This window comes from Aythya ferina (genome assembly GCF_964211825.1).
Source record: "Aythya ferina genome assembly, chromosome: 3".
NCBI classification, from domain to species: domain Eukaryota; kingdom Metazoa; phylum Chordata; class Aves; order Anseriformes; family Anatidae; genus Aythya; species Aythya ferina.
In genome coordinates, this window is record NC_140298.1 from 2,286,678 (window position 1) to 2,306,783 (window position 20,106).

The window sequence follows — 20,106 nt, forward strand, 5'->3', positions numbered from 1 at the left end:
TAATCAAAGAACAGCACTGAAGACAACCCATGAGGAAGAGAGCAGAGAAGCAGACACATACATGCAGACAAAGATTAGACCAATTGCTTCCTAAGCTTCAAAATACTGCAAATAACAAGAGCAAACCACTGCACAAAAATTGGAGGAGACAGGATGAAGGAAAGTGGACCTGAAGTGTGGAAAAGGATACAAACAAATTAAGAACCTGTAAAACAGAGACATTATCAAAGGTTAAACACTTAAAGGATTCCACATCCAATCCATACTTTTTCTCCCCTTTACCTATCAAAAGCCCAGGCACCACAGAAGCCCAGGTATCAGCCCACGTTCACTTCATTCACACAATTCAAAGCTCACTGCTGGCAGGTATTTAAGTCTAAAATTAACCATCATTACACTATAAAAACCTTCCATTTTTCAGTAATCTAAAGACTTCAATTCCAACAATCTTAACCATGGTGCACATTCTATCAAAGCATTTACTGAACAATTTGCTTCTCTACAAAAGCCCCAAGTGTTATAGATTCTGATTTCCTTACGACATATTTTGGGCCCTACCTCTAAGCCTACCAAGAGCCACTGTTAAGAGCAAAAGCTCTCACAAATGCCAGTGACATCTATCTGCATCTGTGGAAGCCTGACAGAGCAAATCTCAAAACGTGAATCAAACCCATTCACTTGAAGAAAGCAAGAACGGTACAGACTTGTTAGTATTTAACATTTTTCTAAAATATCGTATGCTTGCATTTTTGCTGCCAAACTCACCAATTTAATTTTCCCTAAAATGTTTTCCACCTCCCTGCCCAGCCAGAGCCTGCTGAAGCTGCTTCTTCCTCTTTGGTCTTCACAAGAAAGAGTTAATTGGCTTGAAGTGCACGTTCCTGCACTCTTTCACAGAGCCAGGCAGCTGGCTGAAGCACTAGAGATGGAGGCCAGTTCTCAGCAAAAGATATAGGCAAGCCAGAGCTATGGGCTGGCAAGCTCAACTGTTTGGAAAAAAAAAAAAAAAAAGCACAACTAAAGACTGAGAGCTCAGAAAAAGAGTCAATGAAGCAGTCTACACATTCAAGGCACACACCACCAGAGCAGTGGAAGAAAACTGTCAGTCGGTCCACCTGGAAAATTCGATGGGTGTGGAAAGCCTGCAAGGGGATCCAGTCACTGAAAAACTGGGTCTGAACAGTAAAATGGAGGAAGACAGGAGAAAAATAAAACACTTCATCCTTTGATGTAGTTTTCAACATTTTTTGATGCAATGACTAGTATAGGTAGCATCAATGAATATATAGTCAATCGAGACAGCTATGAATGGAACATGGAGAAGAAAGCAGACAGGTCTCTAGGCAGTGAATCAAATCAACTCAAATCCAGTTTGGTTCTACACATTACCCATTCTGCACGTGGTATTTGTCCAATAGTTGCTTTGAAACATTCATTTCCACCAACACAAAGTACAGTAAAATAAAACCATTGAAACTCAAGCACACTCCCAAGTCTTCATTACATAACCAAATATTAATTGTGGTGCTAAATGTAATAAAAGTCCCAATCCTCTAATTACTTGCAGCTGGGCACTTTTATTCAAAGGAACTGGTAAGACCCTTGTCAGTTTGGGAACCACAGTTTGTACAAGACTTTTATGGAACTCATGCATTTCTCACATAATCCTGTTAGAACTCAGTTAACTATCAGAGAACAAGCCCTATCAGGGATGAAAACAAAGAATACTCAGAATATTAGATATATATATATATATATTTTTAAGAACAGCTTCGTCTTCCTGGATCAGAGGAGCATATATATAAAGAGAATAGTATTAAGACCAAAAAAATAAGATCTTGTTAGTCAGATTCTGGAAAAGCATCTCCAGGACAACTAAGTATTACTTTACTGCGATTGCACCCAGACATGCAACAGGTGACTAATCTGGGGAACTATAGTGGTTTTAGTAGCATACACAATAAACATTATTCAAGTACCTGGGTATTTTGTAATATTAGAAGCATTTTGATATAGCATTTTGAAGTATAGTAAAGGCATAAAGCAGTCTCGGTGTGCTCCTCCATTTCTCTGCTGTATCAGAACCCCATTACAGTGATCTGGCTCCTGATTTCTTCCCAAAAAGCCTAACTCCTTTCTGTATCAAAGAATACGAGAATGAAGGCTCAGATTTAGAAAGACAGATGGGTTTCTATCCATGTATCAGATACCTACCTTCTGCTAGGATCAGTCAGTAACTGAACACTTCTGAAGAACTGGACTTAAATTTGAACAGGAAATGAGAGACATTCTCTAGAGTTAGGAGCTAATATTCAAAGATTGGAACTACCCTTCATTAAAAAAAAAAAAAGAAAAAAAAAAAGAAAAAAAAAGAAAAACAGAAAACGAACAAAGAAAAGCACATGCCCTTTAGCATCTCCAGTAAAGGAAGAGCTCTTCAGACCAAATCAGAAACCAAAAGGAATCTGCAATTTTCATGTATACTAAAACATCCAATAAGTCAACAACAAAAGACATACAGGGAATGTGCTAAGTTAGTTTTCCCCTTTCTGATGTATTATGTACTAATAAAGTTAATCCTGATTTAAAGAATCACCTATCCCAGTACCACTACCCTGCAACCACTCCAGCACTGGCATCTATTTCCTTGGTCTGAACCCTTACAATTGTTGAAAACACATTTGGTCTAGACAAGCACAAGGAAAATAAATGCCATACTAACAAACTGTCACTTGTAGCTGATGGAAGGCATGATTAACTCTTTTTAAACAGAACAAAAAAAATCTCTAAGTAATGAAATCACTGTTTTGATTGTATAATTTTAAAAAACATACCTAATCCAATATTAACACTCACAGTTCTATGACACTTTTGCTTTTTCCAATATTTGGCAGAAATAAAATATGTATTGAAGTATAAGGACAGCGTGACCACAACACTCCTAACAGCCTCCACTTGCTCATGCTTTTAACTCCCTTTAAAGCATCCAATGCTGCAATGGCTTTCCAAGCATAGGAACCAACCTACAACAGCAACACAAGTTCTTCCTGACAGATGCTCACTAACAGTTATCCTCACATCAAAACATTAGCATCCTCATGTTTCTCAAAAGTAACGGAAATAATAAGCACCATACAACACAACACTCATAAAAAAGTAACTTCCACATATTTATTTCTACACATGACACTCCTGGTGACTTCTGCAAGAGCAACACTTTATTCCTCTAGAATGTCTATGTGTGCCATAGCTCCTAACTACAGATCTCTTGTTCTAATGTGAAGTAAGTCATTGAAACCTTAAAAAAAAAAAAAAAAAAGAAATATTTTGCTTTTGAAGTCACATGATACGTTTTCTGCCACATTTCCTCAACATATGTTGGTTAAGACTGAAAGAAAAAAAGAGAAATACTAATAAAATGGAAAATACTGAAAATTTGCAATATTAATGATTAGTTGAAGATGAATCTTTCAAAAGTTTTTACAAATGAAGATACATTTTTAACATGTGGCTCTTCAAAGTGAATGGGACTGGAAGTTAACACAGGTTTCCATTGTGACTTCACCAGAGTGTCTGCAAAACATGACACACTTTTTCCTCTTTCAATCCTGGCAAACCAAACCAAAACAAACAACCCCCCTAAAATACAAATACAGTTCTAGAAGCTTCAGCTCTATGTAGAAATCAATCATAACACATTTCAACGCCCTCCAACAATGCATTTAAAAATGCACCTTCCAGTATAGTTGCATGTTTATAAAATGCATTTTGTTTGTTTGACAGTCCTTTTACATGCATCCCTAATTTAAGGCAGTTTGTAATGGTTCTGATTACAGAACTACTTTAGATTTACATTTCCCCTATGTAAACAACAACCACCAGAAACACAGACACACAACTCCTCCCAAGTAAACTACAGTCATCAGAGTGTGTTGTCAAAGATGCACAAAACTAAATTCAATGCAGAGTGCCTCAAGTGTGGGAATGTTTCTGCTCTACAGCTTTCCATTTTACATACATATAATACCACATATATATGAACCAGATTATACATTCTTAACACGGTAAAAAATTGCTGAGAAAGCTTAATTTCAAGATTATATTCCTCAAAATCACCTTATCCCAGTACTAAATTTGCCTTCAGCTTTCAGCTCTCATACATCTTTACTGAACAGAAGCTCTGCAAGCTCAATGCATGGTCATAATTTACAATCTATTTAATTTATATATAATCCAAGAAAAAGTAACTTGTACCATAAAAATAGAATGCTTCAGTGAATGCATCACTTACAATTCTTAATTATAATGTGCTGGAAATACAATCCAGTTCCAGTAATTTTTTTTTTCTGAAAGTTTGATTCCACCACCATGTTTTCAGATATCATAGAAGTCAGTACTTGGAATTTTAGCTGCACAGAAGTAGGTGACAAAGAAAACACTGCTTTCAAAAGAATGAGAATTCAAAATTATATGTGGTTGAGTTGATTTTTTTTTGCACAGATTAGTTATGCAATTTGAATACCACCAGCAAAAGCTTTTAAAGTACTTAATATGAGTAAAAACTGTAACTGGAGTAAAAGGATGCCCATCAATGAGCAGTGTTTTGATGAACAGCTGTCACCACAAGCTGCTCATGCACAGTTTTATCTATCTAGTCACCCATAAGCCTGCATTTTTTCATACCTATGCAAGCAAAAGATGTATTTCTGTGTAAAAACTAAAATATTAAAAAAAAAAAAAAGATTTTTTTTCCACTAGTAGTATTTCTATAATGATATCACCATACACTTCACAAAAGCATTACAGTCTAGCATTATAGTTTTGACTGGAATATCACCCACTACTATGATTAACCAAAAAAAAAAAAAAAAACAAACAAAAAAAACCAACAACTATAATCAGAACACATGGTTGTGTATTCCAACGTTTCTCTGACTGGAACTTTTTGATCTCTGTGTCTTCTAAATAGCAAACTATGCACTTCCTGATCTGGGTGATTTTATACCACCATACTTATACGGATTTTCTTTAGCAGTGTTCAACTGACAACTTAAAAAACTATGTAAGGTGTTTCTTCTGTGGTTCACAGTAAGAAAACATTCTACACTCTCAAAGTTTCAGCTTTACTGCGCAACTGCTACCTACTCAAATTTTGAACTGTAAAGCAGAAAGAGTTAAAGGACAATCCATTTGCTTAGTAAACAACATTATTCATTGCATGGAAGTTGTATGTCACAAACTAAGATATACATTAGAATTTTATTAGCCAAACAAATTTATTAAAATCTTATGATCATGACTTGCTGCAGAATGAACCTTTATGCTTCTCAGAGGAAATCTGAGAAACAATTTAAAAGGATCCAATTTTCCAGTAAGTTCTAGATATCATGATTCAGCCTGTATTGCACTTTACATCCTGGAAATACATCACTCTGACATTAAACTGTGCTGTGAGCAGATTAATGTTTGCTGTGCTCTGAAGTATCCTTGTAACTGACCACATGACTACGTAAAGTATAAAAGAAAGAAGTTATTTACTAACATCATTTCTGAAGAAAGAAGCAGCTTTCATAAGAAAGCAAAACACACACGAGAAACGAGACAACAGCAAAAACTAAGCCCAATGCCCAAGTTGCACACACTTACATTTGCAGCATGACTTCATTCAGGAACACGCCATCCACTAGCGCCACATATTCCTCCAGGTTGGTCCCGTTTCTTCCAGCTAACGGTCCAAACGTCTTAACCTAAAATACAACCACCATCACCATGACACCAACTCCACCTTATTCTCAAACGATCAGCGAATAAACGAATAACGTGCGAGAGAAAGATGAACGCTTACCCAGGTGACAAGAGGGCTAGACATGAACTGCTCCAAGAGGGGTGTGAATATTTCGTTCTCCATTTTACAGAAGAGAGGCTAACATCAACGTAGCTCCTCTGCCGCAGAAAACGAGAAGTCCTTCGCTGTGGCAACTCTTAAGGCGCTGGGAGGATTTAGCTGGAGTCGGCGAGCCCCATTTTCACAAAGCGACGCAACACCAGCAAGAAAGTCGATGCTCTGGCAGCTGGGGTTTATCTTCCTCTTCTGAAGAAACAACGGGTTTGGCCGCCCATCTACGCGGATCTCAGCCCCGCTATCCGTGCCTCTCCCCTCTGCGTGCCGGGGAGGCGGGAGGCAGGCAGGGAAGAAAGGAGGGAGGCTGCCTGGCTACCGGGATTCTGCATCAGACAAAAAAAAAAAGGGGGAAGGAAGGAAGGAAGGAAAAAATCAGCCAGAGCGGCAAACAGCTCCTCACAGCGAGGCTGCAGCGGGGCTGTGCGCGCCCCCCGAGCCCCCCGCCCTGCTGAGCCGCCGCCTGCCCCCCTTCCCTTCCCCGACCCCCTCCCCTCTCTAACCCCATCCCTTCCCCGACCCCTCCCCTTCTCCGACCCCTTCCCTCCTCCACCAAATCGCACCGCGGGGCCGGCGGCGGGACAGGCACCCGCCGCCTCGCCCTTCCCCCGGCAGCGCCCCCCGCTAACGGCCACCTCGCCTCAGCCGGCCCCGAGCCGCAGCACCGCCCCCCCCTCCGCTACCCTCCGGGCGGCTGCAGCCCGCGGATCCCTCCGCCCGGCCACCCCGCGGATCCTTCCGCCAGCGCGCTCTCTTCCTCTTCCCCCCCCCCCCCCCCCCCCAACCTCTACTCAGCGCGGAGGCGGGGCCGCGGGGGAGTCGCCGCTGCAGCGGGGCTCGTGCCCGGCGCGCGCTCCCGGCCGTTGCGGAGGGGCGCGAGCGGGCCCAACGGCTGCGCCGCCTCAGCTGGGCTGGGGGCGGCTGAGGGGGGGAGCCCCCGGGAGCAGCCCTCGGGGCTCCTCTGGGAAAAAGGCGGCCGCGGGGAAATAACGGGGAGTTGGGGGATAGAAGGGAAGTAAAAGGGGAGTCGCAGAGGGCTTTGAGGGGGGAAATGGGGGCTGGGGCGCTCGCTCCGCAGCCCCGCCACACGGGGAGGCGAGGCGAGGCTTTCTCTCAGAGGTGAAGCCCAGACACACCCACGCTAGCACAAAATGCCGCTTTCTGGAGGGCCTTAGCGCAGGGAGGGGGGGGCGACCTGGTAGCAGGAAGGCGAAGGATGACAGGCAACGCGCTCGGCTGGGCTATTGTCCTCCAGCCAGCTCCTGCCACTTGTGCGTTTCTAACCGCGAGGGCTGCAGTAACGCGCGGGGCCGTGTCTGGGGCGTGGGCTATGCAGATTATTGACAAAGCATCTCAAATTCTTAAATCCAGTTTCTCTTCCGTGTAATATTTTTCCAAATACCTTTAGTTTTACACACACACTAAAGAGCACAAAGCAATGCAGTCAGGTGCTGAAATGAAGTCTTTGGAAAAAAACACATCATAGCAATAGCCACAGATTAGGTTTTCTAACCCAAATACTGGAGGCAGTATTTGTCCTAATTGTCCAAGGTTAGAGAAAGTCCCCTTTGTGACCTTTTCCCCATAGATGAAACTGAGGAGGAAGTTTAAGTAAAAGTAGAAAAAAATATGTACCTTGAAATATTAGTATGTAATTCTATTCCAGGGGTGATTTTTTAAAATAATGGAGTTGAATGATTTACATATTCTAAATAATAATCATTTGCTGTTTTGTTTTGTTTTTTCCCAAAGCAAGGTCTTTGGAGTGAATGTTACAGTCCTCCTGTAAAACAAAGGTAAAAGTGCAAGGAAAAATCTGTGGTTTTGGAGCAGAATAATAATCCGGTGATCCATGGGTGAAATAACTGCCAATAAACTACTAGCCCTTAAAGACAGCTACAAAAGCATTTTTATAAAAGTCTGAATAACCAACCGATAGTTTGCCTGTATCTGGCAACAGTCCATAATATGCAACTGTGCGTTCAATACTATGGAACTTCCCTGGCCCATCAGTTTGTTTCTTGTGGCTCTAAAAAGGCAATAATGATTGTGGTGTAAAGTAGTTGCTAGGAATTAAAGACTGGCTAGAATAAGTTGATAGCCAATGTAATAGTCACATGCAAATAATGCCAGCTCGTTAATGAATTCCTGAAAAATATTTTATACTGAGTTAGCATCATATTGAGATAAAGATTTGATTAAACATTTGTAGGTCTTTTTACTTGCATCCACACAATCCAGTTTGTGTGCATTCTCAGCATTTCTATTGGTCACTATTCCTTCAATCAGACTATTTGGATAAATATTGTGTAATGTTTTCATGAAATATTTTGTAAGCTGGTTTGTCTCAGATGATTGTCACTTCCTCATAAAGAACCTGAAATTAACACAAGAAAAAATTCATAAAAGGTTCCCAGAAACAGTCCTGATCCTTATCATTTTTTCCTCATTTTAGACTAACTGCACTAAAAGTGTGTGGAGGAGCTTCATAGTTTCTGCAGCTTATGTTTTGTCAAGCCAAATGTAAGATTATTTACCTCTTTTTCAGGTGTATACTGCAATCAGAATGAATTGCCAAAAGGAATATATTTTACTATATTATACTATTACTAAATGGTAATAGCTACAGGGAACTGAACAAGCTAGCAGTTCTTTGGTTGCCTTTAATTACTGTTCATCACCTATGCACCTAGCTGTGAGTACCAGCAGGGACATGGATCATACCTACTGGCCTAGCCAGGCCTGACCAATTGCAGCTCTCCTGGACCAGCTCACTTATTTGCTGAAGCTCAGCTGCCATGGTGCGAGCTGGTTATTTAAAATGCAACCATCTAAGAGGGGTGAGACTATTTGTCATAGGACAGGAAGCTGGTGTTGAACCTGTGTTTGTTTGCCTTTTTTTTTTTTTTTTAGACCACGCTTTAATTGAGATTATTTTTTTTTCCCTTTTGAGTTTTCTGAGCCCAAGTTGAATATGAACAGCTTCCATCTTTACCCTGTCTTGAGTCTTGATCAGTATTAATCTAGGCAGTATTTAGAAGTCATGGTTCCACTTTAGGAGGCTAGGCGACATCACTATAATGTGCAGCTTGTTAAATTTTTGGCTGCCTTATTTTAGTACTGTTTACCTGGTGAGACTCCTAAAAGCAATGACTACACTTAAAGTAGTAAATCCAGGAACCTTGTTCAGTACCAGCTGAGTAAGTTGGCAGCTTCAGTTACCTGACCCAGAAATAGAGAAGACTGGGAACAAATGGTTGCTTATGTCTCAGGAGATGAAATCTGACTGAAATCTTCCTCCCACCATGCCCCCTGTCCCCAGGATGGATCTCACTCAGGAGTCTGGCAAGGTATATGCACAGACTGGTACTGCTTCCTCAATTAGCAAGCCAGCAGGCCACCTCAAGTTATAAGAACCCATCTTTGCCTATCCTCTCAGCACTGTACCCCTCATAAAGATCACACCACAAGCTCTCAAGTGTAACTGAGATATGTTTAGTTCTCCATACAGTGTGGTAGACTTTGAAATTTCTATTTTCTCCTTTAAGAGTAAAATACTGTATTTTGGTTATAATAGAACTGGAAAGATAGTTGGGATGATTCTTTGACTTTGAAATAATAAAATGTAGAAACATTAAATAGCTGTAATTGTTTCAAGTATTCCAGGAACATGTATTCAGTAATTTTTCTGGAACTGTAAAACTTTATACTTTTTGTAATGTCTAAATGCACAGGGAGAAAAACCTTGTTTTTTCACATTTTTCATGATCTAAAACAGACCTGTCTTTATGTAATAGCATGTGGCCTACTACTTTTGAAAGAAGAGATTTAGAGATTTACCTTTATACTTGAAGTGTTGTGTTTGTTCTTGTACAGGTAAAGTATTTCTGTCTCATTTCCATCGCATCTCCTCTGCTACCACATCAAAGGTTCTACACAGAGGACACTGAAATTATTAGAAACAAGGTCTTTGTGCCTAGACCCCAGTTCTGCAGGTTACAGAATTGTTTCATGATCTCACCTTTTTTTTTTTTTTTTTTTAAGCATAACTTTCTATGCCAGTTTTTGCAAATTGAAAAGAACAGGAACACAAAGTAAAGCCTCAAGTCTGCAGACAGCATGAAAGCATAATTGTGTTTACAGCCCCATTTACCTCGTCAGAGTTTGTCAAATGATTTGTGGTTAGCCCTGCCCACACTGAACTAAGGGAAGAGACCGATCTGTGACAAGAATGTAAACGTAATTACCCATCTTCAGCTGCTGCATGAAACAGTGGTTTTCTCTTCCTCTTGTACAGAAGCAAAGGAAAGAGGTGACAGAGAAAGCTCTTGCTGCTTTTTTTGGCTACTGATCTGCACTGCCAGGTTGCTACATCTTTGCAGGGCCTCATGACGAATACAAAACAGGAATCAAACGTGGATGATTGGGACACACTGCAGGGTTATAAATGTGCAGTCAAAATTAGAATTTTCTGTATCTGGGATGATTTAACAGGACTGTGGTCATTGGAAATTGCAAGCTAATGAGAAGGACAGTAACCTTACCTGTTCTTACATGTATGTTTGCTCCCAGAGAAATCTGTTTCCCTATCAAACCATGGCTACAGGAATAGATGGGACAATACCAGAGAGAGCAAGGCCACCAAGAGTCCAAGTCTAAGTATGGCTAGGAATTTCCCAAGATCCCAGAAAGTACACTAGACTAAAAGTTACTTTTCGTTTCACAGAACTGGAAAGAAGGGGAAATCCTTCTGTGGCATGAAGAATGAAGTGGAAATTCCAAAACAATTCATGAAGATTTCTTCCCCATGAGTGTGTCAGCTTCAATGTAACTGAAATTTCTGTCAACTTTGAGGGAACTTTCCGAGTAAGTACCATAAGTAACCTCAGAGTATTTTAATAAGAGTATTTTGAGTGAAACAAACAAACAAAAAAGCAGTAGGGACTTGGGAAGAGTGGATATTGCCCATTTATTTATTTATTTTTAAGACAGACATTTTACAGCTTATGTCCAATTACACCAAATAGCAAGCAATAGGTATAGAAATGGCAGAAAGGGAATATTTTGTATGGATATCCATGATACCAAACAGTTCTCTGCATCAGCCTCAATGCAAATTCATTAGAACATCTTAGCAGGCAGAACACTAATTGCAAAAGCTGATGTTTACCATTTCCAGGCGTCTCTAGGTAACCCATCCACATCTGATTACTGAGCCATTTGGATATTTCAGATGAATTACGGTTAAAAGTACCATCCAGCAGATTCACACAAAACTAGCAGTGACTGCCAATAATTGTTTATTAAAAACAATGACTATAGTTATAATGAATTCCAGATTTAAGTACTTAACTATATTTTTTAAACATATTAAATTTTTTGAAAATGAAGAGAATTTAATGCTATATGTTGACAGGGGTAGAACTGCAATGTCATTTGAGAGCCAGATTCTGATTCCTGCTTTAACTCACTGAATTGTACCCTAGATAACTTATTCTATTTCTTAAGTATAAATTTAATCTAAAAACTATGTTGATACTTAAACTGCAAAGCATTTGGTGAAACTACTATAGTTAGTATTGCTGTTCATCTGAATAGAGAGGTACTTAGGATTTTTTGTTCATTTTCAATTGGTCAGACTGGCAGGAAGGATGTTATTGTGGCAAGTTATCTGATCTGATCAAAAATAGACAGCAAAATACCTTCCGGTTTTTAAATTTAATTATTATTCTTAGATATTTCCATAGGTTTAGACACCTAAGAATGTCCAACAAATATTATCTTAAAAATGCATTTTACCTTAGTATTATATTCATTTAGGTCTTTTTCCTACTTAGCCAATAAAACATTAATCTGTGAACATTTAGACTTTCATCTACTTAGCTACGGTCTACTAATATCATCTCTCAACTTTCTTTTGCTACACACAGAAAATAGAATTTTTAATTTTTTTTTATTTTTTTTTTTTAAGCAAGGCTTAAACATTACAGCAAGAACACCAGTTATCTAGGACAATAGCTTTGGTACTAACTTCTGGTGTGGCCAGTGGAGTGAGACAGAGCAAAAGCTCTTGCTGACTTGCCTTCTGTCAAACAAGTTCCTGCCAGTATGAGTAGTGTTTCTTATGAACTGGGTCAGAAAAATGAATTACAGGGCATGCTTTGCATCTCCTCTGAAAAGCAGCAAAGTGCAGCCCAGTCTGATAATCGTTAGCAATTACAGCTAGCTGTGTATATGCAGATAGGTGCCTAGAAAGCAAGACAATATATCAACAGCACTATGCCATCTTACATCCCTAATGCACAGAAATGTTGATCTGATTTTCATCTCTAGTGTTTACCTTCAGTTTAGAGCACACTCACCATTCAGCTTCACAAAGCAGAAGAAGTCTTGTACCCCTGGTGAAAAACTCATTTACCTTATCAAAATCCAATTCCATTTTATTATGGCATTGTTTACTTCTCTTCACCCAGCACCATGTTACTAGTTAGTTGCCTCCCTATCCTTTGCCTTGGACTGGTACCTCCTTACTTTCAACGTTTTCACGGCCTCAATGTCACTTGACCCCACTAGATTGGGCATTGCTGCCATGAAACCCGTATTTATCAGCTCAGCAGAGGTTATTAGCTTCCATTTCACACAGAGCTTTGTGTCACCTTTAATGCTAGCCTGTCTCATTAGAGAGGCATTCCTCACCATCTGAAGCTGCTGTTTAGGATCTTCCTAAGGTCAGTAAATAATGAATTGGATGGAGTACTTTGTGCTTGAGATTTCAGTTTCTTTCAGACTTTGTTATGCCCATAAGAATGAAAAATACACAACACTGAGAATATAACTGTACTAGAAAAATACTCGGGCCAAATCTGTTCTGAGCTCTTTCTTATGAATATTTATCCGTTTTCATGTCTGATTTTACCCCTGGGTATATGTCCAATTATTTACCTGTGAAAACAGCTTTTTAATTGTTTCAGTAGAATTTCATACAGAGAAAGCTTTTAAGTCGTATTTTGCCTTTGGGAAATTCTTTCAACGTGCTTGTGGAAGAGGAATACACAAATTATTCTTTTACATCACTACATTAAAAATACATTAAAACATTTGGGCTAATTAATAGAAAAAATAAAAGGTCAAGAAAAGATAACTACTGGTGAATAAAAAAAATATTGGTAATTGCAATTACTAGATAGCATTCCTCATCAAGCTTCTTGCAAGGATGGATCACAAGCCACATAAAACTGGGAACAGCCTACTCATTCACACTTCTTTCAGAAGCCACTGTTAACTGCAAGAGCCCTTTGTTTGAACATTGAACATCCAGATGGTTTAATTCACTGGGATACCAGTTTAATTGTGACTTTAGTTTAATTGAAGGTGAGCACAAAATTGGAATTCTTACCTATTCCTGTTCATGTCTGGAAAATATTATGCCACAAAGGTTTGTAAAGGCTCCTCATAATTCTAGACCATTGATTCAGAGTAGGTTTAGTGAATCACAGTACATTCTAGGGCTGGTTTTAGTAGCACACAATTATTGGCACATTCATATCATCTTCTCTTATAATAAGTCTACTGAGTGACCTAATGGCTTATAGTAACAATACCCAAGTTATTTTCTATAAACTATTACTAGTCTTGAGAAGGAAATCCAAGGTTCATATTTTATTCAATCAGTGTGGTAGCTACCATTATGCTAAATATTAATGTGATGTTATGCAGAAGTGATGAAAAATAACGTGACCGTATCACATGTTAAAAAAATCTAAACTTCATTGCTATTTCCCTCTCAAATTCTGATTATTATTTTTTTTTCCGTTTTTTAAATCCAAATTTACCCTATTTTTAAAAATTTGTACTCAGATAATTTCAATGACAATTTTAATGAGCTAAAATCTAGTGATCCATTTACTCATTTTATTTAGGCTTTTCTGAACCACTGTCATTATCAACAGCTGCTTCCTGTATATTCCTTTCCAGTATATAATTTTTTTCATCTTCCTTGTGTAGATTCTTCTTGCATGCTTGATATACCCACAAATTCCTTTTTTTTTTTTTTTTTTTCCCAAACTAAATTGATTTTACAGTACTAAAGTTCTTAATGATATTTACATCCTGCTCTAACAAAACGTGTGATGTTATCTGAGTAAAGGGTATAGCATAGTGTGCTGGTGGCTTAAAGGTCAAAGAATGGTTTGGCAGGAGAGTAATTTCTCCCTGTAATTTCAGGCTTATGTTGAGATGTCAGGTTTGTGGGTTTGTTTTCGTGAAATTGCCTTTGAGTATACCAAACTACTGATTTTTCAATGCCTATAATATTAGGAATAAAAGTGATTTTATTTTATTTTTTAATAACCTGGGTAAGATTCCAATTTATATGTATATTGGTCTTGATTCCAATTTTATAGTTTTTGTGGGGGCCAGAAAGGGTTTATTTTTGCTTAAGATTATTACTTTTAAATATTAGTAACAGGAGAAAAACGTGTAAAATGTTAACCATAAGCAGGAGGATATTGTGGCCCTTTTCACACGTCATTTCAGAACATTTTGTGTGAAAAATAATGCATAGCTGGAAAGAACTGTTCCTTATTGTTCCTTTCTGCTCCTATGAACTATATTTTTAATCATATAAGTAGTCCACCTTAACAGTCTGCCTTAAAAAGATGAGATTATTCAGCTTGTTAAGTCTGTATCTCTGTAAAAGGAAAACACCTTAACAAAGAATGGTTTGTTGCTGACCTGCAGCTGGTTATGGTATTTCATCTGAAAGCCTATTTAAGTCCTTAATGGTAACATTTATTCCCTCTCCCTCAGAGGAGTATTTTACAAACAAAATTAATTAACAAATGGGGATAGCCAATTTTGTACTATAGTTTAGGCTGACAGTCCCCCAAAAGGGGTGGCAGCACTAATAATAATAATTATCTCAAAGTATCAAGAGGTCTTCTGACTCTGATGAGATCTCTGCTGGAGCTGAAGCTTTCATCCTAGGGTGGTGCATGTGGAGCACAGAATAGATAGCAGCTGGAAGTATAGCAGAAGCTGTTGCAGAAGGCATGAGTACTCATAGTGGAAATAGCATAAAAGTAACCTCTGACTCAGAAATTATCAGCATCTGAACCCTTGATACTTTATTCAATTCATCTATAGCTTCCATTAAAAAGTGATTGACATGCCTCCAGCTTGTGAGGCTTTTTTTTTTTTTTTTAAATGTGTAAAATGTTTTTTTTAAAAAAAAGTACACATTTCAGAGTGGATCCTTCCACTGAGTGGATATATGCTTTGCAAATGATTCACATTGACTCAACTTCATAACTGCTCTGCTCTAGGCTCGGATCTTTTGCTCTGTCTCGTTAGTTCTTTCACTGGTTCTGTCTTTCTTAATAAAGCCAAGCAGAAGCAAGGAACAGTGAGGTATTACAAGTGCTATAGTTTCCTTTATAGCAGCATGAACAGTGTTTAAGAAATTAGTGAGGCATTTAGGAACTGCTAATCCTTTTTGTGAGGAATACAAGGCTTGTTTCTTCGTAGGATTTTCTCACTCCAGGGCCCTGGATGTAGTTCAGTTTCATCTACTAAATCCTCTTGCAGCAAGACAGTAATAACAAAAGTAAAAATTGGGGTTTCATGTAACCTTTTTTCTTTGATGCTATTTTTTCTTGTCTTGCTTTCTGATGCCTAATGCTATAATGCATAATGTATTTATATGTCTGCTCTGTGATGTACTAATAACAAACTCAGTGCTTAATACCAATGCAATAAAGGAAAAATCCAGCTGTTCCTCAAGAGGTAGTAAGAGAAAGTAGCGTACAGTTCTAGGAATAAATTGCAGTTCATTTAATTATCATGGGTTTGGGAAGCTGAAGAAGACACCAAGCATGAAACTCTGTCTACATTACCAAATAAATTCTTCTGAGATCCGTTGCCTTCTGTAAGATTTTAACTGGGTTTGAAAATCATTCTAGGAAGCTCCTTAGCCTTTTTTGTCAGTGTACTACAAAGATAAAACAAGACGAAACTGCACCTACTCTATATTGTGCTTAAACCAATAGTGCCCCCTTGAGGAGATTCTTTTATGTGTGTGGGAGTTAAATAGCAGATGACTGACTGTTCAACTGCAAGGTAAACTAAATGTATTACTTTTCTCTAAAAATAATGCCCCTGTAAGTTGCACATGTTCACAGTATTTCTACAGACTTTCTGTTAAGCTACTGTGCAAGCAAGACTTGTGGCTCCCAAACCTGTCTGTAATGTTGCCTGTGTGTAAATATGTGTAGCAGAATTGTTGAATACAACAACTATAGGACAGACTCTGACATTTTATATTGAGGATGATACTTGTAGGACCATTAACGTTGGTGAGGCTCTCAGACTCAACCCTGTGTGATCTCAAAATTTTGATAAAATGCCATTGCAGATCCTATATGCCTTGTACTTGGGCCTGCTAGCACTGAGAGACTCATGGCAGTCCAGGGATACATCTGGCTGCAGACTCCACGAGCAGCTGCAGCTCAAGAAGTTCTGTCCAAACTGGAAACCAGTAGACCAGTTAGAACATTAGCATCTTAGCTACAGTGATTCTGGGTTCATCTGATCCCCTAATGTGTTTGCACAGCCTACACTACTGTAGCTAAATTTCTGCTAGTATCTGAGCAGACTCATTTAAATTTATATCAGTACACATACACAAGCTATAATTACGTCACCAAATAACTATGTATAGATACCAGTAGAAGAATTCAGGAAACAATCATTTAGAGCAGTCTTTTTCCTCCACTTGCAGTGTTTGCCATGCTGTGAAATATAAGACCTAAGATGAAAGGAAAAAAAAAATAAAACATTTTCAGAACTGAATAACACTCTAAAATGCCAGCTTCTGCAAAAGCAATGTTCTCTTTAAAACAATGAGAAAGAAGTCCGATGGATCTTAAAAATAATGGTGCTGGTTTGCAGTAAAGACCAATATTAAAATTATTTGCTTCAAAAGATGACCATGTAAAACAAAATCAGAGATTTGGGCAGATAAGAAGGAGGTCAGAAGAACAGGCAAGAAGTATCATGACATACCAGAATATTATAAGAGAAGGAAACAGCATGCCACGACCAAAGTTTCCTGATACTGGAAAAGATACAAAGGGAATATGCTTTTGGTAAAAGCACGAGGAATTCTGAAAATGTCGTATGTATAAAATTTAGTAAAAGACTGATAGCTTTAGAATCAAGAGGAGTTGCAGTTACAGGGCCTGGCTACGTGGGGGAATGGAACAAATTAATTGTACTAAGCTCAGTTTTTACTTACAGAAATGGTCTGCATCCACATGAGGCAAATCTTAGTTTGCACTAACTGGCAACATATTGCACATATGCTTCTGTTAGAAAGTAGTTATTTGATCGCATAGCAAGTTGGTACTACCTTTCATGTCGATGCCTTAGAGGTAGTATGTTATTCTACAGTCCTCTAGGTGCCTTCCCACACAACTTGTCTCCTCACAAAACCATCCAGTTTGCTTTGGGGACCTAGTGCTATGATTAGAGCCCCACTGTCTTTTGTGCTTATGGGACTCATTAGATTCAGATATCAAAGAGCCTGCTACGCAAGAGACCGTCTGAAACCTGCAGGAGAAGCAATGCGCTAAAGTAGACCCTGATAACTAATCTTTCATCCCTTGTATCAACCAGCTTCCAATTCCTATGCACACCCAAACATCCTGCCCTGCAGTTGAGACCTTGGCTTGTTGGCATTTACCTTATAACTCATTACACCTGCCATTAGTGTTAGACTTATGATACAGACTTAGTACATGTTTTCAAGAATCATATCAGTGTTTTGGTTAGATGTGAGCTAACGAGTTTTTTTGCCCCCTCTAATACGGGCACAAAAGTGGTGACTGCAACGAATCAGTCTTACTCTGTGTATCTCAAGTAATCTGCTCCTAACCAACCAAACCATCATTCAGCTTGTCACAACCTATCACCTTATCTTTTGGAGCTCCCTGTCCTGACTTCTTAGTGCTAGACCTATTCACTCATGTTGTATTCAGTGGTGAATGCATGGGAGGCCTGGCATGCACAAATGCAAAAATCACTACAGTCCTCAGGATTAATTAGCACCTTTTGCTCAGTGACTTAGCCACCATCCCATCCTTTCATATAGATACACCTTCATAGCCTGCTACTTGAAGTACTTCTCTTTCCCACCCATGATATCCTTTGGCATCCTAGATTTCCTGGATTTACAAATGGAAATCCTACCACAGAAAGCATTCACTGGGTATATGGCAAGGAGCTAAACATTTTGTGAAGGTCAGTTTGAATCACTCTGTCACGTTATAAATTAGTATACAGCACAAAACACCCCATGAGGCCTTCTGGAGGCATTTTCCCAGTGAAAAGTATTGCATTTCATCTGTACAAAAGCTTTCAAGACATATTTTTCTCATATAAAATTATTCTGGCACAAAAAAGCATACAAACAGCAAGGAGCCAATAATATTAATACCAAACATGTTAAACTGTATTTATTTCACTGAAAACCATGTGTATTTCTGCAGGGAATGTAGAATTGAATTTTAAGTACAGGAAGTGCTCTATTACTTTCTCTGGCATTACAATGCAACGTTGCTTTGTTTGCTCTAAAATAGGAAGCTAAGCCCATCCAGTCAAGTAAAGTATCATGAAAGAGTTCTGGATCTGTAGCAGCAAAGTTTATCTTTCTGGTCTCTTGTCAGCTTTCCTAAACAAGCATTTTTTCCACTTTATTGCACTGAACACAAATTGCCAGTATTAAGACTCCCAGCAGAGTCTCACATGCAGTTTCTAACCTCCCCCCAATGCTTCTCTTCCATCCAACTCCCTTCATGGCCTAAAGTCTTGCCAGAATTTCTGCAAGAGTGCAAAAGCAGGGATTAACTTCACCCCATGAGCCTCAAAGCCCTGCTTGCCAACCCACAACAGTAATATGCAAAACAGCAGCAGACCATAAAACCTTGCAGAGAGCCATCTACCACAGCCAAATCACTGCTAACATCTTAAGAATGAATATTGAGCTCTGAGTAGCCTTGCGTGCAAGAGTACCCCAGTACTGGGACATGGCTAAGAAAACATCATGAGCCCCCCTGCCAAGAGGGAAGGAGTTGCAAGCCTGGTCCTAACACGGTCCTCAAAGCCTCTTCATGTTGGGAATAGCAATTTGTCTTGACGACTGTCCAATCAACCTTTCTCCCAACATGCTATTAAAAACAAGTTAGTAGCTGACCTCTGATCTCTTCAGCTGAAAAGCAGGATGGCTTTGTCTTGTACCTTTGAGTAAGTATAACTATGACTAGAAAGAAAGAAAAGGACAGAGCAGAAAGTGAATACCAGGAACTTCACACTGCCTGCTTTGCACTGTTACATTTGCAAGAAATCACTAATTTTTGTGCCATACATTCCGCTTAATCTCTTGTCTTTGCTTACTACAAAATCTAAATACCCTGCTTGTTCACACCTTTGTGAAAATAGTGTTTAGTTTATTAATGTACAGTAGAAGTTTTATATACTTGTCGTACTTCAGAAGTTTTATAAGCTAAATAAGCATGAATAAGACCTACATTGGGTAAAATAAGTCCTACATAGTCTCAGCATAGCTCCCAGCTTTGAGTTCTACCATGATGCAATCCATGATACAGTCACAAAATAACCCAGTTACACACAGGATCACTTGACAGTGAACATTCCATAAAACCATAGTTTCCAAACTGTTTTTTTTTCCAAGTCATACCATTAAAGCACAAGTAAAAAATCCTATATCCTGAATACATAGTCCACAACTTTAAACTACTTAATAAATAACTCATGGGGCTTTCACAGAAATCAACTATGAAAAGTTACACAAATTTTAATGAAAACCATGCATGTGCTGAAATTCAACATTCAATCTGTCCTCCAGGAAAGAATACAAGCAGCCCTGCTTATGCTACTACCATTTTGTCTGCTTATGCAGTGGTGAAAGGCTCCACTTCATCTCCTGGTTTTGCTTTGTTATGTCTTCTTCTTCCCACACATATTGGGAAGGCAGTTGCGTTGGTGTATTCAGGGATCTTTCTATTCCTCTGGTTTATACCAGTTAGATATAACTAACGCCTTGTTAGGTAATACCTTAGCAGAAAATAAAAAGGAAGTTGGGCAAAAGCAAGGTAACAACATTGTAACAACACCATTCTTCTTCACAGTGC

General features: G+C 38.9%; 1 protein-coding gene across 14 annotated transcripts in view; it reads right to left on the minus strand.

Annotated features, from left to right (window-relative positions):
* CCDC88A (coiled-coil domain containing 88A) overlaps positions 1-6,657 on the minus strand; it is an 85,165-nt gene extending 78,508 nt beyond the window's left edge. For 12 of the 14 annotated variants that reach the window (XM_084514076.1, XM_084514075.1, XM_084514086.1 and 9 more), the window contains exons 1-3: positions 6,583-6,657; positions 5,846-6,225; positions 5,647-5,747 (exon numbers count right to left, since the gene is read on the minus strand). In XM_084514076.1, the coding sequence (XP_084370202.1) occupies positions 5,647-5,747; positions 5,846-5,908 (164 nt within the window). In that variant the 5' untranslated portion in view covers positions 5,909-6,225; positions 6,583-6,657. Of the gene's footprint in view, positions 1-5,646; positions 5,748-5,845; positions 6,226-6,462 lie in introns of all 14 variants that reach the window. The other 2 variants (XM_084514080.1, XM_084514079.1) reach the window with 2 other exon arrangements.
* Positions 6,658-20,106: the final 13,449 nt, after the last annotated feature.